Genomic DNA, 25,883 nt, shown 5'->3' on the forward strand with positions numbered 1-25,883 from the left:
AATGCCTTATTTTGAGAAGTGTCTGTTCATATCCTTTGCCCACTTTTTGATGGGATTGTTTGCTTTTTTCTTGTAAATTTGTTTGAGTTCTTTGTAGGTTCTGGATATTAGCCCTTTGTCAGATGAGTAGATTGCAAAAATTTTCTCCCATTCTGTAGGTTGCCTGTTCACTCTGATGGTAGTTTCTTTTGCTGTGCAGAAGCTCTTTAGTTTAATTAGATCCCATTTGTCATTTGGCTTTTGTTGCCGTTGCTTTTGGTGTTTTAAACATGAAGTCCTTGCCCATGCCCATGTCCTGAATGGTATTTCTTAGGTTTTCTTCTAGGATTTTTATGGTTTTAGGTCTAACATTTAAGTCTTTAATAAGTTCACTGTTTTCATCTTTTCCACCTTGATTTTTCCCAAAATAAATAAATTTCATTCATTCTGATCTCCCCACAAGAAAGCCTATTTTACACATGTTGGCTCTCCATTGGCCATCCTTCATGTCTAAAATCTTCTAGCCACCACAAACCTCTTGGAAACTCAGTATCTATTCCCACGTTGTATCTTTGTTTCTTAGGATGATCACAGATATACAGAACACAGAGGATCAGAACCTGCAGGAGCAGGTTTGCCCTGAGCCCATTTTCAGGTTCTTCAGAGAACACAAGGTAGAGATTGCAAGTGCAATAACAAGACCATTTCCTTTCCTTATGGGCCTCCGAGACCGCTCCTTCATCTCTGAGCAGATGTATGAAGTAAGTAAGAATTTCCAAATGATGGTAAACCAGGTCCATACTCAATTATGCCAAACTTCAAGATGCAATGAACAGGCTAAAGGGCCTCCTGTGAATAGGGACCTTCACCATCCTATAGGTTAGGAGGTGACAGGAGAAACAGGCATCACAGAAAACCTCCCTTCTTCTGTAGTAAATGTTGGCAGAGGGCCACAGTGAGGGAGGTGGGCAGCAGAGAGAATGGGAATGCTGTATGGATGCAGATCATCCTAGGTGCATGTATACAATCTACTAATGGTAGCCATAATTAAAGTAAATAAGTGAGCTAGGCAGCGTTTCATTCCAAAGCCTACTTATTTGAAACACTTGAAGCAGAGATTTTTTGAAACTCACAGGAAAGTTGTGTCATGTTAGGTTACATTTGGAAGCAGATGCTTGCTACTGTCTCTCCAAATCATTGTTTGATCTTTGGACATTTCTAGAGCCCTAGAATGCAAGTTAATGTTAGCAGTGGATGCCTTTAGGGATATTGAGGACAAGCCTTCTTCTTATCTTTGTGAATTTTCTGTGCCCTTCGGTCAGGAGTCACAGTAGGGGGCTGGTTGATTGGTTTTCTGGAGCTCTGTCAGGCCAGGCCAATCCTAGTAGTGGTTATCATCCACATAACAGAACAGCCTTGTTAAGGCCACTCCTGAAATAACCTGGCCAGGCTCTAAAGCCACACACAACATTCAACTTTGAACCCACATTTATTATTTAAAATTACTCTCTCCTCTTAAGTGTACAACAATGTCAGAGAGTCAGGTTCAAAAAATTAAGAGTGTATTTTTATGGTGGAGGACATTTAAGAAGTCATCCAAATATATGCAAAATTCTAGCATTTCACAAGAGAACAGATGTTCTATCTACTACCTAAGAGTCTTTTGGAACCCATAAATCTCTAGCTACATAATTCTCCATTTAATATTTTTAAGCATTTTCAAGAAGCTTTTAGAAACCTGGTCCCAGTGACAAGAGTGATGTATTGTGTACTCAGTGAACTGGAGAAGACGTTTGGCTGGTCACATCTGGAAGCGTTGTTCAGCAGGATTAACCTGATGGCCTATCCTGATTTAAACGAGATTTATAGAAGCTTCCAAAATGGTAACTATAGCTCTCAACAGCTTTGGGGGATTCAAGCCCATTTCGTTCATTAATTCATTCATTCACTCTTCATTCATATTTGACAAAGGTTTGACTGAGTGACTATTACATGCCAAGCCCAGGGGGAATATAATGATGAAAAAACACACATGTCCCGTGTCCTTATGGAGTTTACATATAGTGGGAGTGACAGATGTTAACCAAGTAATCCTGCAAATGGTTGCTCAGCCAGGACTTGATTTTGATGCTGTAAAACGTAGGACTGAAGTCTCCATTTTTTTCAAGGAAGACATGAGTGATGCCTTTTCACAGGAAAGGAGGAAAGCCTCTCTGATATTTGCAGATACATTCAAAGATAAAACAATTTTCTTTGTATTAGAAAATGTATCATTCAGTGCAGTCCTGCGTCAACTTGTTTCTCCAAATGAAGACTGGAGAAGTCACGAAGAGAGCCCAGTACATACTGATACACTGAGGAGGAGCTGCATATGAAAGCTATGAAGACAGAAAAGGGGGTTGGTGGGGGCCTTTCAGAACCATGTGGTTGAATTGCAGAGTGTGAGGGGGAGGGTTTGGGAGCCGATTCTGGAGAAAGAACTTGGAGTGGATTCTGGAGGGCTTGACACCCTGTGCTAGTGAATCTGGAGTTTAGTTTTTGGAAAATAAAGAAGCAATAACGGGCATTTAAACAGGGGAAAAGTAAAAGAAGTCAGTATGAAGAATGGGATGTGTTGATTCGTGAATACTATACCTTGATTCAAAAAAGAGGTATCTCGTTTTCATATTATGGTACATCCAAGTCAGAGAAAGGTCTAGAGGAAATCAAATACTGTGCATGCCTCCTTTGGTATCCACGAGGGATTGGTTTCAGGAATACGCACCACCCTCAGTCCTGGATGCTCAAGTCCCTTATATGAAATGGCATAGTATTTGTGTATAACCTATGCACATGCACCAGTATACTTTAAATCATCTCTAGATTACAATACCTAATACAATGTAAATGCTATGTAAATAGTTGTTAAATTTGTATTGTTATTTTATCTATTTATTTTTTGAGACGGAGTTCACTCTATCGCCCAGGCTGGAGTGCAGTGGTGTGATCTTGGCTACTGCAACCCCCATCTCCTGGGTTCAAGTGATTCTCCTGCCTCAGCCTTCTGAGTAGCTGGGATTACAGTCACCCACCACCACACCTGGCTAATTTTTTTTGTATTTTTGGTAGAGACGGGGTTTCACCATGTTAGCAAGGCTGGTCTTGAACCCCTGACCTCAGGTGATCTACCTGCCTTGGCTTCCCCAAATGCTGGGATTATAGACATGAGCCAACATGCCTGGCCTTTTATTATTTTTAATTTTTTCCCATATTTTCAATCTGAGGTTGGGTGAATCCACGGATCCCAAGCCAACTGTACCTAGGCACAAATTTTGAGTCAATATTTGTATTTTAACCAGGGTGTTCCAGGCTGTGGCAATGAAGGGAATGATGTTACTTCTACTGCTCAAATCTCAGGGGCTCTGATTCTCTCTGTGGACTGTGGGGATCCCCCTGGCCCCAGCATCCACATCTCATATGTTAGTATCTGGCACTTCCTGTGTTTGGGTAACAGGCACCTGAGGCTCACCACTGCCCACTGCCTCAGACTATGAGTAGAAATTGGAGAAATGGGCAGAAGTAGAATGAACTGTAAAAAGATTGAAAAAAAAAAAAGAAAAAAGAAACCTCTGCTTATACTACACAACATCCACAAAAAATAATTCAAGTTGGATCACAAATCTAGAAGTTAACACTACAAGTATAAAGCTTCTAGAAGAAAACATGAGACATTGTCTTTGCAAACTGAGAGTAGGCAGTAATTAGCTATACAGGACACAAAAAATCATGGATCATAAAAGAAAAACTTGGTAAGTTGGGTGTCACCAAATTAAAAACTACGCATCCAAAGTCACCATTAAGAAAAGGAAAAAACAAGCCATAGACTGGGAGAAAATATTTGCAATACACATATCTAACAAAGGATTGTACTTACAAAATATGAATAACTCCAATAAATGAATGATAAAAGGACACATCACCAATTCAAAAAATGGACAAATGATTTGAACAGACATTTCAGAACAGGAGATACAAAATGTCCAGCAAGAACATAAAGTGTATGACATTATTAATCATGAGGGAAATGCAAATTAAAGTCATAGTGAGATATCATCCACTCACTAGAATTGCTAAAATTAAAAAGACTGACAATACCAAGCACAGATGAGAATGTGGAACAATTGGACCGCCCATCCCTTGCTGGTAGGAATGTAAAATGATAGCTACCACTTTGGGAAAGTGCCTGGCAATTTCCTGTAAAGTTAAATCTAACCTATGATCTTGGCAGTTTCACTCCTAGGTATTTACATGAGAGAAATAAAAATACGTTCATCCAAAGATTTGTATAAGAATGTTTATGGCAGCTTTATTCATAATAACTAAAATCTGGAACCAACCCAAATGCTCATCAACAGGCGAGTAGATAAACTATGACTAATTTATAGAGTATAATACTGTTCACCAATAAAAACAATGAACCGTTATCACACAGAGCAACATGGATAAATCTCAAAAACATAATGTTGAGCGAAATAAGCAAGTTGTAAGAGTACATACTGCATGATCCTATTTATATGAGTACAAGTACAGACAATACAGACAAGTACAGTGCCAGAAAGGAAGGAGCTGTTGCTGGTGATAGGAACCAGAATAGTGGTGTCTTAAGCACAAAGCAATTTTCTGGGATGGTGGAAATGTTCTGAATCTTGACTGGGATGTTGGTTTCACAATGATTTACACTTAAGATATGTGCATCTCAATGAAATAAAGGGGAACAAGGCTCTGTTGGACCTCGGGGGCAGGAGATCCTGGGGCTTGGACATCAAGTTCAGCTTAAGCACACTGAGGTCTCTCCTCTGGTCGCTATTTGAGTTTGGTAATTTTCACATTGTTTTCCTCAGTATGCTATGAACACCCACCTCTCCAAATGAATAATGTAAGCGAGTTAGAAGACAGACCCAGATTACTACCATATGGTAAACAAGGTAACTATCATTTAACTGATCAATGCCCTTATTAAAGTTTTGCTTCCTTGTCTTCATGGAGGCAAAGCTTGTATTTTCTCTCCTATCTTAGCCCCCTGTTATCTCCCAGTACTCTTCCCCTCACACAGGCATGTACCTGCCCTTATCTGCCAGCAAGTGTGAGAGAACCAATGAAAAAGGAGATCTGATCTCTTGAATAGATGGAGTCTCCATTGGTGGAGAATATAAAAAGAGAAAATGGGAAAGGTAGACAGAGAATAATACATGACAAATTACATGAATGGATTCCATCTTCTAAGGGAACATAAAAATCCTACCCTCCCTACCCTCCCAGGTTGAGATAAGGGGATTATTTTTAATTAATTTCATAGAACTATTAAGAGAAACTCAGAAATAACCTAAGTCATATCAGATTCAGGTGAGAGATGTTCCTTACAGAGTTGGCCAGTTAGGGGTCCCTAGTACTGTGGTCACAGTCCAAGAGGGGAGTTTTTGATATGGAGAGACAGGGGAGCCTGAAAGATAGAATTGCGCAGGGAGACAAAACTGAAATGGTGTTGGCAGATAGAAGATCAAAGTGAAATGGGAGAAACAGAAATGGAAAGAGAGGAAGTATAAGACACAGCAGAGAAAACGTAAACTGAAACATCTGCCAAGGATCAGAGGTGAAAATGGAGAGAGAAGTATATGGAAAAAGAAAGATGAGAGGAAAATAAATACCAAGAAATGGGGAAAATGAAGAGGTACAGAGGCAACTATGTAGATAAAGAGTTAAGAAAAAAAGGTTGTAAAATCACTTGAGAGTGAAAAGTGGATAAAAGGGAGAGAGAAGCAGACTGGGACAGTGTAGGTTTGAGTTAAGAGCACTGGATATCAGCAACTTTACAAGGGTTGGCTCCATGAACCATAAGTTTTCAGATTGAACTCTTCCCAAATCAAAGTGGCACTTACATCATACTCAGATTTCCATAGGCCTCTCCCAGAATAGTCCAATGATTCCCAAGCACAAATCTTCACTCTAAATTATCTTTAGAGTACATTTATTCATGGGCCCGAGGACCTTTACTCATGGGTCGGATAGACATCTACACTTGAATTTTTTCAAGAACCTTAAACTTGGTACATTGAGAACTAAAAGCAACATCTTCATTGCTCAAGTTAGATCTAACTCCTCCACAGCACTCTTTCTCCCAGAGATGGATCACTATTGTCCCATGGTTTTTCAAGTTGGAAACCTAGTCATCATGGATGACTCCTCCCTTGCCCTCAAATACATGCCAGTTATGCAGCCAATGTAATAATTTCATCTTCAGGTTGCCTCTGGCCTGTCCATCTTTGCATCCCCAAGACCAGGTCTCTGGTCTAGATCTCCATCACTCTCATGATTCTCAGGGCAACATCCTTTGCTCATCTCCTCCCTCTAATCTTGCTTCCATCAAATGTGTTATTTGCACTTCAACTAGATGGGATATTTTAAAATGCACCTTAGGTTGTATCATTTTCCTACTTACCTCCTTAATACACTAAGGATTAAATAAATGGGTTTTTAAGTAAAATCCAAAGGCATCCACAATGATCCACCTGCTTACTTCTCCAGCTTAATCGCCTGCCTCCTGAAGTATTACTTCAAGGTAAAATAAAATTTCCGCCAATAATTTCAATTGTTAAATTTCTCTTTCAAACTGAGCCTTTCCCTATGTTTTCTCTTTGCTGCCTTACTTAGAATTGTTTTCCTGTCCCACTATTTTCCATTTATCCTTCTCCAATCCAGCTAAATCCTACTTAGAATATATGATCAAAGGGAGATCTTTCTTTAGAGAAAGGTAGAAAGGCACAGTTGAGAGGCTAAGGATGGGAGAGAAAGAGTGGTATCAGAGAAAGCGAGAGAAAAATTTGCAAGAGCAGAGAAGAGAGAAATGCATCTAGGAAAGAGAGGCTCCAAGAAACATCCACAGAAAAAAACAGGCGGAGATTGAGGAAATGTACAGAAACAGATGGAAAGACTTGAGTGAGAAAATGTGAAAGAGAACAAGGTGTGAGGAAAGAAAGATTCCCCCGCAATGGATGAATTATTCTCAGCCTCTGGTGAAGGTTACTGAAGGACTTAATCCTAAGGTCAGGTTGTTTGGGGAGTGGGGACCTTCCAGTGTATCAGGCTTTCTTAGTTTTTTCATTATTTATTTTCTTGTTTTGATGCCTTCTTGACCGTAAATCAAGACATCTGAGGGATTTCATTCCTTTCTGCAGAGAACAGCAATGCCGATCATGAAATGGGTGATGTAGCAGTGCCTCAGGAAGCCTTGAGCTCCTCACCAAGGTGTGAGCCAGGTAAGGAAGGGGTGACTTGCTCTTCCTGACCTTCAGGGTGTCAGGAGGTGGAATTCAGAGCTGGTGTTTCCTGATGCATTTTACTCTGAGCACATTCCACAGGCCAAAGATCCATTTTGTCCTCAGATCCCATAATTCTGCTAAATGTTCCTAAGAGTATGTTATAGTAGAAATATGCTAGAGAAGGATGATGTCTTTCATGTCTACTAACAATAAAAACTTGATTATACCTACCCACCATTTATTTCCTCTAGAGGATAAAAACTATTGTTGTTTGTTACTATTATTATTTTGTCCCTCACTATAGAAAGCCTTCATAAGAAACATGTTCCATCAGACCAACTACTCAAAAAACTAAATAATTTTTGCCAAATATTTTCCATTGTGTTACTATCTTACATGGTTATTGTTCAAAGAATTTTGGCAAACAAGATGTCATTTTATCTCCACAGTTTATGAATTTAGATGGATACACTTTTGCTTATTTCTATTTTATAGCTAAATAAAGTAGAAGTAGAAGCATAGAAAGGTGTAAGGTCTTTTACCAGGTCAAATTAGTCAAGCAAGAACATGACCCACATTCCTGCTGACTCACTGCAGTGATGGTTGTGTGAGTTTGACAGAGATCAGGGTAGCCAGGGTCATGGATCGGAGTTCACACAGGAGACCCAAGGAGACCTGCAGGTTCTTAGGGGAGTGGGCTAGGGCCTGGTGCAAAGAGACTCTTATTCAACAAAAGCATTTCCGTGGCCAGAGCAGGGGAAAGCAAAGAGAAATGGTAAGATTGGAACCTGCCGTGCGGATGCAAGAAATCCAGAAGAAGAGAACCAGAAAGAAAAATGGAGACACAAGTAGGAAAATGTGATGGAGGGCATTGAAGATGAACAGAAAAGAAAAAGAGAGGAAATCCCAGGGAGTCAAGGAGATGGTCAGTGCTTCATGGTGTAGAAGCAAGAGCATGTGGCGACCAAAAAATGAGAAGGAGAAAGGAGGTGGCAGAGAGATGACCAGAAGGAAAACAGGCAGAGCAAGGCTGTGGTGGGGCTCAGGCGAGGTCCTTGGAGCAATGGTGTTTTTTTTGCAAAGAGAAGCTCACTTGAGTGCTGAACACCAGGATTCAGCAGGAACATCCTGAGGTCTGTGCTCTCATCACTGTGCCTTGTTATTTATTTCCAGGTTTCTCTTCAGAGTCTTGTGAGCAATTAGCCCTCCCAAATGCTGATGGAGGAGACGTAGAAGATGCACCCAGTCTACTACCAGGTGGGGGAGGTAATTATGATTTAAATGACCAATTATCTCATTAAATTAGTTGGCCTATCTCTAGGCAAGCAACACTTCCTTCTCTCTCCACCACCACCCCTGTAACACACTTTCATTCAGCCTGTGGTTGTTTTCCCCAGGTGTGTGGGAGGCAGGAGGTAAAGGACGGCTAAGTCCTTTAGTGGAGGGGCTCCTGGGCAGAGAGCTTAAGCATACAGAGTAATAAAAATTACTCTGATTGGAGGCACCAAATGGTATTGCCTAGGTGGGCCCAATTTTATCTACATGAATATGGAATCTAAATACTACCAGGATGGGGCTTGAGAAAAGAGAGAGAATTTTAAACTTACTTGCCAAGGATTATTTGGGAATAATGAAATACTATATACAGAAGAGACAAAGTGGAAGTGACAAAGTTAAAAGAATGAATAGGGATATAATGGGGCAAAGAGGTAACAAACATCACGAAGGAGGAAAGAGACAGAAATGCAAAGAAATGGTAGAAGTCAGGAAGAGGAAGTCAAGTCAAAGAGATCTTGGAGTTGGTTTATGGTGCAGACGCAGCAATGTGTAAAGAAAGGGTTAGAGGGAGGAAAAAGAGAAGAAGAGAGAGGGAGAGAGGGGAAAGGGGTCCGACAAGGTGCTAGAAGAAGTGGAGCCATTTTTGTTTGGTGCAAAGATACCTTTATCCCCAGGGAGCAGTTCTACACCTGAACATTAGAGCTCAGCATGGATCCAGGTAGGTGTCCAGGTCACTGTCAATTGTCTGTCATGTTCCTCTTTCGCTCCTCAGTGTCCTGTGAACTTGCTATACAAACAGATGAAGGAGAATCAGATGAAATGCCCACATTACTGCCTTATGATACGGAAGGTAATTAGGATTTAAATTAAAGCTTTGTTATTCTGTCAACATACAAAAACACCTACTCTTTCATCTCCCTTCCCATTCCCCCATCTATTCATGTATTCATCCATATATCCATCCATCTATCCACATATTCATCCATCCATCCAGCCAGCCAGCCAGCCATTCATCCATGCATCCCTCCCCACATACAGACACAGACAGTCTATGCCCAGCTTCTTCCTGCTTTCCTTGAGAGAGACAAGTAGCAAAAGAAGGATGATCTCAGACTGGTTGGGGCTTTCCTGCATATAGGACATAGGGAAAGAGAGAGGGAAAGGAAAATATCGATTGAATCATTAAATAAAGAGAGATCTGAGTGACTGCCAGTTTTACCTAAATAGTCATGGGATTCAAATATTACCATGTTGGGTAATATTTGGGTAATAATATCACATTGGGTTATAAGGAAGGGGAGATAATTTTCAACTTATTTTCTCAAGGTTATGCCAAGAGCATGGATATAATGAGTATATTGCAATATAGAAAACTCAGTGAAAAACTGTTGAAATGAGCTTCACAAAGGGAAGAGTCCTTGCCCCTTTGTTAATGGCAAAAGATGAGACCTTTGATGGTATGGGAGAAAAATAAGACAGAATATACAGAAAGACTGAAATTTAAATTAAAATTAAATTTAAATTGAAAAATTAGGAACAGAAAGCTAATTAGAGAGAACAGATATAGGCATGGAAACGAGTGCCATGGAAGAAAGGAGATAAACTTGATTATTAAATAAGGCACAGGAATTAAAAGGTGGAGAAAATATTATGAGAGGAACAGAGAGAAGAAAAATGCTCGAAGACAGAGACAGTGGAGGAGAGGCATAAAAGTTACACACAGAGAAAAAGAGAAAGGAGAATAAGTGAAAAGTTAGCAGAGAGTGAAAACTGCTTGCAAGAGATGGGGAACGATGTGGGACATTGTAGGGATGGAAAGAAGATTCACTAGACAGAAATAATTTCTGGCCCAAGAATGAGACATGTTAGCAGTGAGTTTTCACGAGGGTGTTCCCAAGCTATCAAAATGGCACCTGTAATGTCCTCAGAAGCAGCCAGCCTCCCCCTGAGGCTTTCATGTCTCTCCCATCTATAACTTAATGATTTCAAAACACATATGTCCAGATTTATCTTCTAAGTTCATTCATCTGAGTACCTGAATATGTTCACGAAGGTATTTGAAAGACCTCTTCATTTGCATGTTTTTCAAGAACCTCAATACAAGACACCTCCAAGATCGTACATACCATCTTTCCTGACACAGATCTGACTTCTCTCCCAGTGTTCCCTATCTCAGGATGAAACACTATTACTCCATTCTTCAAGCAGAAACCTAGGAGCCACTCATGACTCTCCTCACCTCCCTCAACTTAAGCACCCCATCAACCATCCAGTAGACTTTTAGTGAGTTCTACATACCTCACCTGTCCATTTCCTTCCACCCCAACACAAAAACTCTGGTAAGATCTCTCTCTTGGACTGGAGCAACAGCCTCTAGACTCACATCTTTCCTCTGATCTTGTACTTCTCACATCCATTCTTTCCAACTCAAACAACTCTTTCAAAAATGGAAGTTGGCTTATCTTACATTTCTACTTTAAATCAGTAACTACTTGGGGCCATAAGGATTAAATCTATCTTTTCCCCAGGGCTCCAGCTTCATGTCTGCCTCTCCTGCAATTACTTCAAGGTTTATATACAGATTTTCTAGTCATTGTCATTTTCTGATGACTTTTTCTCATCTGAGCCTTCCTAAAGGCTTAGCCCTGTGCTTGGAAAAGTCATCTTGTTTCACTACAATCTCCATCATGCTCACTAATCTAGTGAAATCATATGGTAATTACAGACACTCTCAGATATGCCTTTTTTGATCCCTAGTTCTAGAAAGCAACAGGATGACAGATGCAGCAAGGACATACAGCGCAGCACCAGGGAAGAAAGAGGGAGACGAGGAAGGCAGGAACAGTCCCGGAAAAAGAAACCAAGACAAGGAAAAGTACCAAGAGAGTCCAGCGGCAAGAGACAGAGGTAGAAACACAAGCAGCAGAGACGTGTGTCAAGGGTGAAAATGAGAGTGCCAACAGGGGGTGGGAGAGCAGGTGCACAAGGTTTCTGACAGTCTCAGTCAGATGACTGGATTGCACAAGAGCTCCTTTTACCCTCCCAAACTCTTAAACATCGGTATGCAAACAGCTAAACGTCTGTTACAGACTGGGAAATAAATCACAGAAATGCAAGCAGGATATTATCACAAAGGCAAAGTAGAAAAGGAAGAGTGGGCACCAGTGTCCTGGATGTGTCACTGAGTGATAGTTGTGCAAAGTCAGCTGGGGGTTCAGGGCAGGGTCACAGGGTCAGAACAGAAAGAAGCCCAAGGAGTTCTGCAGGTTCCCGGAGGAGTGGACCAGGGACCAATATAAGCCTTTAAGGGAAAAAAAAAAATGCTAGTGGAAGGGAAGGGAAACCATGGAAACACAGCATGGAAATAGAGCCTGCCCTTTGGCATAGGATGGATATAGAATAAGAGCTAAAGAAATAACAGAAAAGGGATACAGTATTACTGAAAAAGAAAAAATACTTAGAAACAGGAAGCAGGAGAAGCCAGTTGGAGAGAAGACCAGACAATCCAAGTGCTGCCCAGCTAGGAGGGAATTGTGTGGAGGCAGAATTGTGAGGAGGACACTGAGAATTAGAGAGAAGGAGAAAGAGGAGATGCAACAAGATGGAGAAAAGGCGGAACAAGACGGGGGTGGCTGTCAGCGTTTGCCCATCTTGGATGGCGTGAACGCACTGAGGTCTGTGTCCACGTCACCCTCTGTGGTCCGTCAGTTTCTTGTTTCTCTGCAGAGAACTTGGATCTAAAGACTCCCCAAATCACTAATGAAGGAGAACCAGAGAAGGGGCTCTGTCTACCAGATGAAGGAGAAGGTAATTCTGATTTAAGTTTTTAAATATTTCAGTACATCTTTGTTTTCTAGTTGGCATGGAAAAAAAGTTTCCCTTTCTCCCATCCTACCCTTCCCTTCTTCACATTTGCATGCATACAGATGGAATTATATCAACTTTCTGTTGTGCCTTTTTGAAAACTGTGAGAGAGACAAAGGATCAAGGTGAGCTGAGCCCCTGAATGGGGACCATATTTCTGCATGGGGTACATAGGAAGAATGAATATACCAGAGGTAGGCTGGGGCGCCAGAGAAGTGCCTGGGTGATGTTATTAAACACACATTAAACCTACATAACAGCAGATTATGGCAACTGAAGCAGGGGAGAATGTTTTCAGCCTAATTCCAGAAGGATCTGGAGCACAGACATGTTTTGTGAAAGACCGAAGTCTTGCAATTGAGAAAGTCATGTAGGAGACCCTGGGGATGGCACTGACAAGGGAAGGACCTGTGGCGCTATAGCCCTTGTGTAAACAGAAGATCTTTTCCAACCTGAGGGAAAAGAACTTTGAGAATGAGGAAAATACATAAAATAAGGGATATTTTACCAGCATCTAGGAGCATAAGATAAAACCCAAAGAAACAGAAAAGGAGAAAGTAGAAGACACATAGAAAGTGAATAACCTCAAGGAGAAAAATTAGAGAAAATTCTGCAAATGGCAGCAAATACAATAATAACAACAATATGAGAAGGAAGCACCAAAGAAATTATGCAGAGAAAGAGACAGATCAAAATAATTAAAGAACCTGTAAGGAGTGGAAACTTTTATCCAAGTAGAGGAGCAGGTCAAGGGCCTGCGGAGCTGAAGTCAGTCACTATGCACAAGCAGCTCCCAGCAAAGGGCGCCTCTGTCAATAGTGAGTTTTCCGATTCAGGTCCCCCTAGGTTGAGAGTGACATGGAAGCACACTCAGAGCGTAAGAATACTCTTTCCCCAGTCTCATCTGCTCAGGTAGTAGAATGATTCTCGTGTACATATCTGCTTTTCAGACCTGACTTCCAAGCTCTTCCATCCATGTGCCTGAAAATATTTATCCCAGGACCTTCCCCATTGTGATGTCTTTCAGGAACTAAACACAGCCAAAATGGAAACCAACACCTCCTCTGAACCCAGAAACTCCCCTTTCTCCAGGGTTTGCTCTCTCAGTAAAGGGATGAATGTCCTGTTTGCTGTTGTACTCATCAGACTCTTTTTCTCTGCTTTAGCACAATTGTTATTTGCAAGATATCAATCAGATCATTATTTTCCCCTTCGATGTGGTAATGTTTGTTGCACAGGATTAGATGAGTTATCCTTCCTGTGGATTTCTGTGGCTTCCACCCTTCATGGGGCCCCAGCCCATATCATATGTCTCATGTCTACTAATGGTATCAATTGTTTTGGGAGCTGTAATGATCTGATCTTTCTTTTATATGTGGGCCCTTGAGCCACGCTTCCCCTGTACTATGTGGTGTTGCCCTGGCCCACTCTTTTCCTGATCCCCTTCCTTATCTGGTTCATTTCCACCATCCCAGGGATGCCTTTTCTGATGCCCAGTACGAGAAAGGGGGTGACAAAGAAATAGATGGGGAAAGCCTGTAAAGAGCAGAATCAGGAGCAGAGACAGGAGCAGAGAAGAGGGGCAGAAATACATGGAAACAAAGAGAAGCACCTGGAGCCACTGACAGCAGGAAAGCAGGGCAGAGAAAGAGGAAATGGGCAGAGGAAAGGGGGAGGGGGAGAAGGAGAGAGAATTAGGAGTCCAGGCGGAAGTGAGCTGATGGATGGTTCTCAGCCTTGGTGACAGCAACTGGAGTGTGTCCACCTACAGACCAGGGGAACCCACCTACAGGCCAGGAGGGCCTGGGTAGCGGACAGCCCCACCTAGGAGATACTTCAGCTTCCCACATCTTCACTGAGTTTTCTCTTCATAATTTCTTGAGGGATTTCTTTTCTTTCTGCAGAGGGCAGTGGTGACTGTTTGCAAATGTGTGATGGAGAAGAGCCCCAGGAAGCCTCTAGCTCCCTAGCAAGATGTGGGTCAGGTAAGGAAGGGGAGGATTTCTGGCCCTGGGCTGCAGAGTATCAGGAGGTTGAATCTGGAGTTTGTGTTTCCTGATTGTCTTTCTTCCAAGTATACTTCACAGTGAAAGGATGCAGTTAAATCTGAGATTTTTCACATTTTCTATACACGGATCTTTTGGGAAATGCAGGGAGGAATCTTGATATAGAAGTCTGTGTTTAACAGAATGGGTTTTATTGTTTGAAAGTATGTGTTTAGATAATCACGTGGTAGTTGGATTATGTCAAAGTAAGGCAATGTGTTCTCTCCTTCATATTCTCATGTCTATTAATACTAAAGCATTAAAATATTTTACTGAATAAGATCTGATACCCTCACAAAACCTTAAGATGGGGGCTGACAAACTGGGTAATCTTATTTTACAGATGAAGAAATATAGGTCAGAATATGCTAGGAGGAGAAAATGCTCTTTGCCTTTATTTTTCATCGCTATCAATAGTATGACTTGAATTTAAAATTCTATTCTCACTCACTTTTTCTTTGGGAATGAAAAAGTTTATCATTCCTCTGCTGGTAGATACTTTTTATCATTTCATCATAAACTTGACAAAGCCTTCAAAGAAATGGTATCCTACCCTCTAATTGACAGAATTCAGATGTACTCTTTATGAGACTAAATGCTATTTTTGACCAGTACTCTTCATTATGTCATTGGATCATGCAGTATGTCTTTAGAGGACTCTCTTAAGTGTTACATTTTTACCCTCAGAAACCTCAAGATCTAGGCAGGAAAAGTGCTGTTATTGTTGTTTTGAGGAGCCAGAAACACTGAAGTACATGTAACACCGGTGTTTGTTAACACCTGAGAAGGAAGGAAATGCAGAGACTTTCGTCTTGGAAGTGACTTTTGTCCTGGCGTGTCCTGGATGACTCCTTACAGGCTTCCAGTTCTGTGAGGCAGGCATGGGTTGGGGTGGGGTCCCATAGACTGAGTCCAATGTGGAAACCCAAAGGGCTTTTAGGAATCCAAGAGACTCTACCAGGGTTTAATGTAAAGAGACTTTTATTAACAAATAAAGCAAGCTTAAGCAGAGGAGTGGAGGAATTATTGAGAGTTAGAAAGTATGTAAATATAATCTATGATACGAGATAAGAGATATCCAGAAAAATAGAGCCAGAAAAGATAAACAGAGATAGAATGTGCGAAGTAGACACAGCACATCACTGGAGGAGAGAGACAGATAGTCAGGGAGAGATGTTTGGAAGGGAAAGTCCAGAGAGCCACAGAGAAGGACAGTTGCCTTCATAGAGTAGCGCTCTATGAAGGTGTATGAAGATATAAGTGTATACCTTCATGTGCCTCAATAGGTATAAAGTGGGGCAAGGACATAAAGCACAGGACCAGGGATGCAGGAGGGAAATGAGGGAGGCAGGAGCAGTCCCAGAAAAAGAAACCAAGACAAAGAGAAGTACCAAGAGACTCCAGTGCCAAGAGACAGAGGTAGAAACACAAGCAGCAGAGACGTGTGTCAAGGGTGAAAATGAGAGTGCCAACATGGGGTGGGAGAGCAGGTGCACAAGGTTTCTGACAGTCTCAGTCAGATGACTGGATTGCACAAGAGCTCCTTTTACCCTCCCAAACTCTTAAACATCGGTATGCAAACAGCTGAACGTCTATCTTAGAGACTGGGAAATAAAGCACAGAAATGCAAGCAGGATATTATCGCAAAGGCAAAGTAGAAAAGGAAGAGTGAGCACCAGTGTTCTGGATTTGTCATTGGGTGATGGTTGTGCAAGGCTAGCTGGGGGTTCAGGGCAGGGTCACAGGGTCAGAATAGAAAGAAGCCCAAGGAGTTCTGCAGGTTCCCGGAGGAGTGGACCAGGGACCAATATAAGGCTTTAAGCGGGGAAAAAAATACTAGTGGGAGGGAAGGGAAATCATGGAAACACAGCATGGAAATAGAGTCTGCCCTTTGGCATAGGATGGATATAGAATAAAAGCTAAAGAAATAACAGAAAAGAGATACAATATCACTAAAAAAGAAAAAAGAGATAGAAACAGGAAGCAGAAGAAGCCAGTTGGAGAGAAGACCAGACAATCCAAGCGCTGCCCAACTTGGAGGGAACTGTGGAGGCAGAACTGTGAGGAGGACACTGAGAATTAGAGAGAAGGAGAAAGAGGAGATGCAACAAGATGGAGAAAAGGCGGAACAAGACGAGGGTGGCTGTCAGCGTTTGCCCATCTTGGATGGCGTGAACGCACTGAGGTCTGTGTCCACGTCACCCTCTGTGGTCCGTCAGTTTCTTGTTTCTCTGCAGAGAACTTGGATCTAAAGACTCCCCAAATCACTAATGAAGGAGAACCAGAGAAGGGGCTCTGTCTACTACCAGATGAAGGAGAAGTTAATTATGATTTACATTTTTAGATATTTGAGTACTTCTTTGTTTTCCAGTTGGCATGGAAAAAATACTTCCCTTTCTCCCATCCTACCCTTCCCTTCTTCACATTCGCATACATACATATGGAATTATGTCAATTTTCTTTTGGGCTTTTTTGTAACTTGTGAGAGACAAAGGATCAAGGTAAGGTGAGTCCCTGAGTGGAGACCATATTGCTGCATGGAGAATATAGGGAGACAGAATATGCCAGAGTTAGGCTGGGGGCACCAGAGAAGAAATGCCTGGGTGATGATAGTAAACACACATTAAACCTAAATATCAGCAGGTTATGGTAATTGAGGCAGGGAGATTGTTTTCAGCCTACTTCCAGAAGTATCAGGAACACAGACATAAGTTTTGTGAATGGTTGAATGCTTGCAGTTGAGAAAAGTCATGTGGAAGACCCTTGGGATGGAATTGACAAGCAAAGCATATGTGGTTTTATAGCCCCTGCGTAAATGGAAGAACTTTTCCAACCTGGGAGAAGAGAACTTTGAGAGTGAGGAAAATATATAAAATTATGGCATCTAAGAAGGCAAGGTAAAATCCAAGGAAACAGACAGAAAAGGAGAAAGTAAAAGACAAAATAGAAAGAGGATAACCTCAATAAGAAATAAGAGGCAGAGAGAAAAGTTAGAGAAAATTATACAAATGGAGGCAAATACAAATGACAACAATGTTGGAAGGAAGCACAGATTCAACTATGCAGAGAAAGAGATAGATCAAAATAATTAGAGAAACCATAAAGAGTGCAAACTATTGTCGGAGGAAAGGAGCAGGTTGAGGGCCTGTAGAGCTGAAGTCAGAGTCACTAGACAGCAGCAGCTTCCAGCAAACGGCACCTCTGTCAATAGTGAGTTTTCTGATTAAGGTCCCTCTAGGTAGAGAGTGGCACAGAAGCATACTCAGAGGGTAAGAATACTTTCCCCGCAGACTCATCTGCTCACGTAGTGGAGTGATTGTAAAGTGTTTAATATCTGTCTGCCAGGCAGGCCTCCCTTCCAAGCTCCTCCATCCGTGTGCCTGAAGACGTTTATCTTGGGACCTTCCTTATTCCAATGTCTTTCAGGAACTGAACACTTCACAGTGGAAACCAACACCTCCTCTGAACTTAGAAACTCCTCTTTCGCCAGGGTTTGCTTTCTCAGTAAAGGGAGGAATATCCTGTTTGATCTTGTACTCATCAGACTCATTGTTTTCTGCTTTAACACAATTGTTATTCGCAAGATATCAATCAGATCATTTTCTTTTCCCCTTAGATCTTTTCCCCTAGTGATCTTTGTTGCACAGGATTAGATGAGTTATCCTTCCTGTGAATTTCTGTGGCTTCCACCCTTCATGGGGCCCCAGCCCATATCATCTGTCTTGTCTCTACTAATGGCATCAGTTGTTTCAGGAGCTGCTCTTTTATGATCTGATCTTTTATATGTGGGCCCTGGAGCCACACTTCCCCTGTAGTATGTGGTGTTGCCTTGGCCCACTCTGTTCCTGATCCCCTTCCTTATCTGGTTCATTTCCACTGTCCCAGGAATGCCTTTCCTTATACCCAGTTTTAAAAAGGGGGTGACAAGGAAATAAACAAGATAGGGAAAGCCAGTAAAGAGCAGAGTCAGGGGTGCAAGAGAAAAAGACAGGAGCAAAGAAGGGGGGCAGAAACATATGGAAACAAAGAGAAGCACCTGGAGCCACTGGCAGCAGGAAAGCAGGGCAGAGAAAGAGGAAATGGGCAGAGGAAAGGGGGAGGGGGAGAAGGAGAGAGAATTAGGAGTCCAGGCAGGAAGTGAGCTGATGGACGGTTCTCAGCCTTGGTGACAGCAACTGGAGTGTGTCCACCTACAGGTCAGGAGGGCCTGGGTGGCGGACAGCCCCACCTAGGAGATACTTCAGCTTCCGACATCTTCACTAAGTTTTCTCTTCATAATTTCTTGAGGGATTTCTTTTCTTTCTGCAGAGGGCAGTGATGACTGTTCGCAAATGTGTGATGGAGAAGAGCCCCAGGAAGCCTCTAGCTCCCTAGCAAGATGTGGGTCAGGTAAGGAAGGGGAGGATTTTTGGCCCTGGGCTGCAGAGTGTCAGGAGGTTGAATTTGGAGCTTGTGTTTCCTGGTTGACTTTCCTCTGCGTATACTTCACAGTGAAAGGATCCAATTATATCCTGAGATTTTTCACATTTTCTGTACATGGATCTTTTGGGAAATGCAGGGAGGAATCTTTACACGAAAGTCCATGTTTAACAGAATGGGATTTATTGTTTGAACATATGTATTCAGACAGTCTAGTGGTAGTTGAAATACGCCAAGACAAGGCAATGTGTTCCCTCCTTCATATTCTCATGCCTTTCAATACTACAGTATTAAAATATTTTACCAAATAAGATCTCCTGATACCCTCACAAAACCTTAAGATGGGGGCAGGCAAACTGCATAATCCTATTTTATAGGTAAAGAAATAAAGGTCAGAAATACGGTGGGAAGAAGCAATGCTCTTTTGTCTTTATTTTTCATAGCTATCAATACTATTATTTGAATTCATTTAAAATTTCTATTCTCACTCCCTCTATGGACATAAAAAAGGGTGTCATTCCTCTGCTGGTAGATACTTTTAATCATTTTTTCACAAACTTGACAAAGCCTTCAGTGTAATGGTATTCTACCATCTAACTGGCAGAATTTAGATAAACTATTTATGAGACTAAATGCTGTTTTTGACCAGTACTCCCCATTTTGTCATTGGATCATGCAGTGTTTTTTCAGAGTACTCTGATAAGTGTTACCCACAAAACCCTCAAGACTTAGATAGGGAAGGTGCTGTTATTGATGTTTTGAGGAGCCAGAAACGCAGAAGTGCATGTGACACGGGTGTTTGATGAGACTCAAGAAAAAAGAAAGAGCAGAGACCACCGTCCTGGATGACTCCTTACAGGCTTTCAGTTCTATGAGTGGGCATGGGTTGGGGTGGGGTCCCATAGTCTGAGTCCAATGTGGATGCCCAAAGGGTTTTTAGGAATCCAAGAGACTCTCCCAAGGTTCAATGGAAAGATACTCTTATTTAACAAATAAATAAAGATTAGGGAGAAATGAGGAAACATTATCAAGAGCTGGAAAATACTTGAATGTAATCTACAATACAAGATAGGAGATATCCAGAAAAATAGGGCCAGAAAAGAGAAACGAAGGCAATATGAAAAGCATATGTAGCACATCACTGAAGGAGGAAAAAACAGTAAGGGAGAGGAGATGTTAAGAACAGAAAGTCCAGAAAGCCAGCAAGAACCACAGATGCCTTCATAGAGTAATAATAAAAAGGTATCACTAGTAGAAGGGGCTACCACCTAGGCTGAGTGCGGTGGGTCACTCTGTAATCCCAGCACTTCGGGAGGCCAAGGTAGGTGGATCACTTGAGGTCAGGAGTTCAAGGCCAGCCTGGCCAACATGGCAAAACCCCATCTCTACTAAAAATACAAAAATTAGCTGGGTGTGGTCGAGCACACCTGTAGTCCCAGCTTCTCGGGAGACTGAAACAAGAGAATTGCTTGAACCCGGGATGTGGAGGTTGCAGTCAGCTGAGATCACACCACTGCACTCCAGTCTGGTGACAGACAAGACTCCATCTCAGAAGAAAAAAAGAAAAAACAAGGGGCTACCACTTAATCTCAAACAAAAGGCTGAATTTATTGTTCAATTAAGGGACAGTTGCACTTGTGGGTCAGTTTCTCTGACCAGAGAACGTTTGTGGAAGTGTGGATCTTGGTGACTGGTGGCCTTCAGAAGTGAGATTTGCTAGTGGTTAGCTGACTTTTAGTGAAAGCAGGTCACTGGAGTGTGGCTGTTACTAACTGGCTGACTTTCAGAAGCATGGGGGAAGTGAATAGTTGGCTGGCTTTCAGAGGCCTGTGTACTGGCCAGAAGCTGTTGTTGATTAATTGGGATGATTCTGGTTGTTATTGACCATATGGCCAAACAATAATGAGTTTTCATAGAAGTGTAGGGACTTTCAATTATCACACACATATATACCACAGTTTCTTTATCCACTCATCAATTGGTGGGCATTTGGGTTGGCTCCACAATTTTGCAATTGTGAATTGTGCTGCTATAAACATGCGTGTGCAAGTATCTTTTTCGAATAATGACTTCTTTTCCTCTGGGTAGTTACCAGTAGTGGGATTGCTGGATCAAATGGTAGTTCTATTTTTAGTTCTTTAAGGAATCTCCACACTGTTTTCCATAGCAGTTATACTAGTTTACATTCCCACCAGCAGTGTAGAAGTGTTTCCTGTTCACTGCATCCACACCAGCATCTACTGTTTTTTTTATTTTTTGATTATAGCCATTCTTACAGGAGTGAGGTGGTATTGCATTGGTTTTGATTTGCATTTCCCTGATCGTTGGTGATGCTGAGCAATTTTTTCATATGTTCGTTGGCCATTTGTATATCTTCTTTTGAGAGCTGTCCATTCATGCCCTTAGCCCACTTTTTGATGGGATTGTTTGGTTTTTTTTTCTTACTGATTTGTTTAAGTTCATTGTAGATTCTGGATGTTAGTCTTTTGTCAGATGTATAGATTGTGAAGATTTTCTCCCACTCTGTGGATTGTCTGTTTACTCTGCTGACTGTTCCTTTTGCCATGCAAAAGTGCTTAGGTTTAATTAAGTCCCAGCTATTTATCTTTGTTTTTCTTGCATTTGCTTTTGGGTTCTTGGTCATGAAAGCCTTGCCTAAGCCAATGGTTAGAAGGGTTTTTCTGATGTTATCTTCTAGAATTTTTATAGTTTCAGGTCTTAGATTTAAGTCCTTGATCCATCTTGAGTTGATTTTTCTATAAGGTGAAAGATGAGGATCCAGTTTCATTCTCCTACATGTGGCTTGCCAATTATCCCAGCATCATTTGTTGAATAGGGTGTCCTTTCCTCACTTTATGGTTTGTTTGCTTTGTCAAAGATCAGTTGGCTGTAAGTATTTGGGTTTATTTCTGGGTTCTCTATTCTGTTCCATTGGTCTACGTGTCTGTTTTTGTACCAGTACCACACAGTTTTGGTGATTATGGCCTTATAGTATAGTTTGAAATCATGTTGTGTGATGCCTTTAGATTTGTTCTTTTTGCTTAGTCTTGCTTTGGCTTTGTAGGCTCTTTTTTGGTTCCATGTGAATTTTAGAATTTTTTTTCTAATTCTGTGAAGAAAATGGTAGTATTTTGATGGGGATTGCACTGAATTTGTGATTGCTTTAGGCAGTATGATCATTTTCCCAATATTGATTCTACCCATCCATGAAGCATGGGATGTATTTTCATTTGTTCATGGTGTCTATGATTTCCTTCAGCAATATTTTGTAGTTTTCCTTATAGAGGTCTTTCGACTCCCTAATTCGGTATATTCCTAAGTTTGTTTTTTTTCTTTTTTTGCAGCTATTGTAAAAGGGGTTGAGTTCTTGATTTGATTCTCTGCTTGGTCACTGTGGTTGTATAGAAAAGCTGCTGATTTGTGTACATTAATCTTGTATCCAAAAGGTTTGCTGAATTCTTTTATCAGTTCTAGGAGCTTTTGGGGAGTCCTCAGGGATTTCAAGGTAAACAGTCACATCATCAGCAAATGGTGACAGTTTGACTTCCTGTTCACCAATTTGGATGCCCTTTATTTCTTTCTCTTGTCTGATTGCTGTGGCTAGGACTTCTAGTACTATGTTGAAGAGGAGTGGTGAGAGTGGGCTTCCTTGTCTTGTTTCAGTTCTCAGAGGGAATGCTTTCAACATTTCCGCATTTAGTGTTACGTTGGCTGTGGGTTTGTCATAGGTGGCTTTTATTACATTAAGGTATGTCCCTTGTATGCTGATTTTGCTGAGAGTTTTAATCATAAGGAGATGCTGGATTTTGTTGAATGCTTTTTCTGCATCTGTTGAAATGATCATGTGATTTTTGTTTTCAATTCTGTTTATGTGGTGTATCACATTTATTGACTTGCATATGTTAAACCATCCCTGCATCCCTGGTATGAAATCTACTTGATCATGGTGGATTATCTTTTTGATATGTCATTGGATTCAGTTGGCGAGTATTTTGTTAAGGATTTTAGCATCTATGTTCATCAAGGATATCAGCCTGTAGTTTTCTTTTTTGGTTATGTCCTTTCCTGGTGTTGGTATTAGGGTGATGCTGGCTTCACAGAATGAATTAGGGAGGGTTCCTTCTTTCTCTATCTTGTGGAATAGTGTCAAAAGGATTGGTACCAATTCTTTGACTGTCTGGTGGAATTCTGCTGTGAATTTGTCTGATCCTGGACTTTTTTTTGTTGGTAATTTTTAAATTACCATTCCAGTCTTGCTGCTTGTTATTGATCTGTTCAGGGTATCTAATTCTTCCTGATTTACGCTAGGAGGATTGTGTTTTTCCAGGAATTTATCCATCTCTTCTATGTTTTCTAGTTTATGTGCATAAAGGTATTCATAGTAGCCTTGAATGACCTTTTGTATTTCACTGGTATCAGTTGTAATATTTCCTGTTTCATTTCTTAGTGACATTATTTGGGTTTTCTCTCCTCTTGGTTAATTTTGCCAATGGTCTATAAATTTTATTTACCTTTTCAAAGAACCAGCTTTTGTTTCATTTATCTTTTGTATTTTTTTGTTTCAATTTCATTTAGTTCTGCTCTGATCTTGGTTATTTCCTTTCTTCTGCTGGGTTTGGGTTTGGTTTGTTCTTGTTTCTCTAGTTCTTTCAGGTGTGACCTTAGAGTGTCAGTTGGTGCTCTTTCAGTCTTTTTGATGTAGGTGTTTAGGGCTATAAACTTTACTCTTAGCACCACCTTTGCTGTATCCCAGAGGTTTTGATTGTCGTTCAGTTTGAAAAATTTTTACATTTCCATCTTGATTTCATTTTTGACCCAATGCTCATTCAGGAGCAGGTTATTTAATTTTCATGTATTTGCATGGTTTTGGAGATTCCTTTTGGAGTTGATTTCCAGTTTTATTCCACTGTGATCTGAGAGACTGCCTGATATAATTCCGATTTTGTTAAATTTATTGAGGCTCATTTTATGGCCTATCATATGGTCTATCTTAGAGAAAGTTCCATGTACTCTTGAATAGAATATATATTCTGTGACTGTTGGATGAAATATTCTGTATATAGCTGTTAAATCCATTTGTTCCAAGATATAGTTTAAATCCATTGTTTCATTGTTGACTTCCTGTCTTGATGACCTGTCTAGTGCTGTCAGTGGAGCATTAACAACTCCACTGTTCTTGTGTTGCTGTCTATCTCATTTCTTAGGTCTATTAGTAATTGTTTATAAATTTGGGAGCTCCAGTGTTAGGTGCATATATGTTTAGAACTGTGATATTTTCCTGTTGGACAAGGCTTTTTACCATTATGCAGTGTCCCTCCATGTCTCTCTTAACTGCTGTTGCCTTAAAGTTTGTTTTGTCTGATATAAGAATAGCTACCCCTGCTTGCTTTTGGTGTCCTTTTGCATGAAATGCCTTTTTCCACCCCTTTACTTTAAGTTTATGTGAGTCTTTATGTGCTAGGTGAGTCTCCCGAAGGCAGCAGATGGTTAGTGAGTTCTTACTGGTTCTGTGGTTCTGTATCTTTTAAGTGGAGCATTTAGGCCATTTACATTCAATGTTAGTATTAAAATGTGAGGTACCATTGCATTCATTGTGCTTTTTGTTGCCTGTATACTTTGTTTTTGTTTTTACTTTTAAATTTGTATTTTATTTTTGTTTTATAGTCCTGTGTGATTTATGCTTTAAAGAGGTTCCGTTTTGATGTGTTTCTAGGATTTGTTTCAACATTTAGTGCTCCTTTTAGTGGTTCTTGTAGTGGTGGCGTGGTAATGGCAAATTCTCTCAGCATTTGTTTGTCTGAAAACGACTGTATCTTTCCTTCATACATGATGCTTAGTTTTGCTGGATACAAAAGTCTTGTCTGATAATTGTTTTGTTTGAAGAGGCTGAAGATAGGGCCCCAATCCTTTCTAGCTTGTAGGGTTTCTGCTGAGAAATCTGCTGTTAATCTGATAGATTCTCCTTTAGAGGTTACCCGTAGCTTCTGTCTCACAGCTCTTAAGATCCTTTCCTTCATCTTAAATTTGGTTAACCTGATGACAACGTGCCTAGGCGAAGATCTTTTTATGATGAATTTCCCTGGTGTTCTATGTGCTTCTTGTATTTGGATGTCTAGGTCTCTAGCATGGCCAGGGAAGTTTTCTTCAATTATTCCCCCAAATATGTTTTCCAAGCTTTTAGAATTCTCTTCTTCCTCAGGAGCACCGATTATTCTTAGGTATGGTCATTTAACATAATCCCAGACTTCTTGGAGGCTTTGTTCATATTTTCTTATTCCTTTTACTTTGTCTTTGTTGGATTGGGGTAATTCAAAGATCTTGTCTTTGAGCTCTGAATTTTTTTCTTCTACTTGTTCAATTCTATTGCTGAGGTTTTCCAGAGCATTTCACATTTCCAAAAGTGTGTCCAAAGTTTCCTGAATTTTTTATTAATTTTCTTTAAGCTATCTATTTCCTGGAATATTTCTCCCTTCACTTCTTGTATCATATTTTGGATTTCCTTGCACTGGGCTTTGCCTTTCTCTGGTCCCTCCCTGATTAGCTTAATAACTAACCTCCTGAATTCTTTTTCGGGTAAATCAGGGATTTCTTCTTGGTTTGGATCCATTGCTGGCAAACTAGTGTGATTTTTGGGGTGTGTTAAAGAGCCTTGTTTTGTTATCTTACCAGGGTTGGTTTTCTGGTTCCTTCTCATTTGAGTAGGCTCTGTCAGAGGAAGGGTCTAGGGCTGAAGGTTGTTGTTCAGATTCTTTTGTCCCACGAGATGTTCCCTTGATGTAGTACTCTCCTCCTTTTTCTGTGGGTGTGGCTTCCTGTGAGTCAAATTGCAATGATTGTCGTCTCTTTTCTAGGTCTAGTGACCCAGCGAGCCTACCAGGCTCCTGGTAGGGGTTGTCTGCACAGAGTCCTGTGATGTGAACCATCTATGGGTCTCTCAGCTGTGGATACCAGTGCCTGTTCTGCTGGAGGTGACAGGGCTGCAATGAACTCCATGGGGGTCCTT

At 41.0% G+C, this 25,883-nt stretch overlaps 1 protein-coding gene across 2 annotated transcripts in view; it reads left to right on the forward strand.

The window, feature by feature from the left end:
• The window catches only part of SP140 (SP140 nuclear body protein), an 82,964-nt gene that overhangs the window by 11,749 nt on the left and 45,332 nt on the right, over positions 1 to 25,883 (forward strand). The window contains exons 2-11 of one of the 2 annotated variants that reach the window (XM_073020131.1): positions 563 to 740; positions 1,694 to 1,862; positions 4,860 to 4,943; positions 7,191 to 7,271; positions 8,448 to 8,540; positions 9,325 to 9,402; positions 11,310 to 11,459; positions 12,279 to 12,359; positions 14,321 to 14,401; positions 18,770 to 18,850. In XM_073020131.1, the coding sequence (XP_072876232.1) occupies positions 563 to 740; positions 1,694 to 1,862; positions 4,860 to 4,943; positions 7,191 to 7,271; positions 8,448 to 8,540; positions 9,325 to 9,402; positions 11,310 to 11,459; positions 12,279 to 12,359; positions 14,321 to 14,401; positions 18,770 to 18,850 (1,076 nt within the window). Of the gene's footprint in view, positions 1 to 562; positions 741 to 1,693; positions 1,863 to 2,241; positions 3,237 to 4,859; positions 4,944 to 7,190; positions 7,272 to 8,447; positions 8,541 to 9,324; positions 9,403 to 11,309; positions 11,460 to 12,278; positions 12,360 to 14,320; positions 14,402 to 18,769; positions 18,851 to 25,883 lie in introns of those variants that run through there. The other variant, XM_073020132.1, reaches the window with a different exon arrangement.

The sequence above is a fragment of the Chlorocebus sabaeus genome, chromosome 10, assembly GCF_047675955.1.
Source record: "Chlorocebus sabaeus isolate Y175 chromosome 10, mChlSab1.0.hap1, whole genome shotgun sequence".
Classification (NCBI taxonomy): Eukaryota; Metazoa; Chordata; class Mammalia; order Primates; family Cercopithecidae; genus Chlorocebus; species Chlorocebus sabaeus.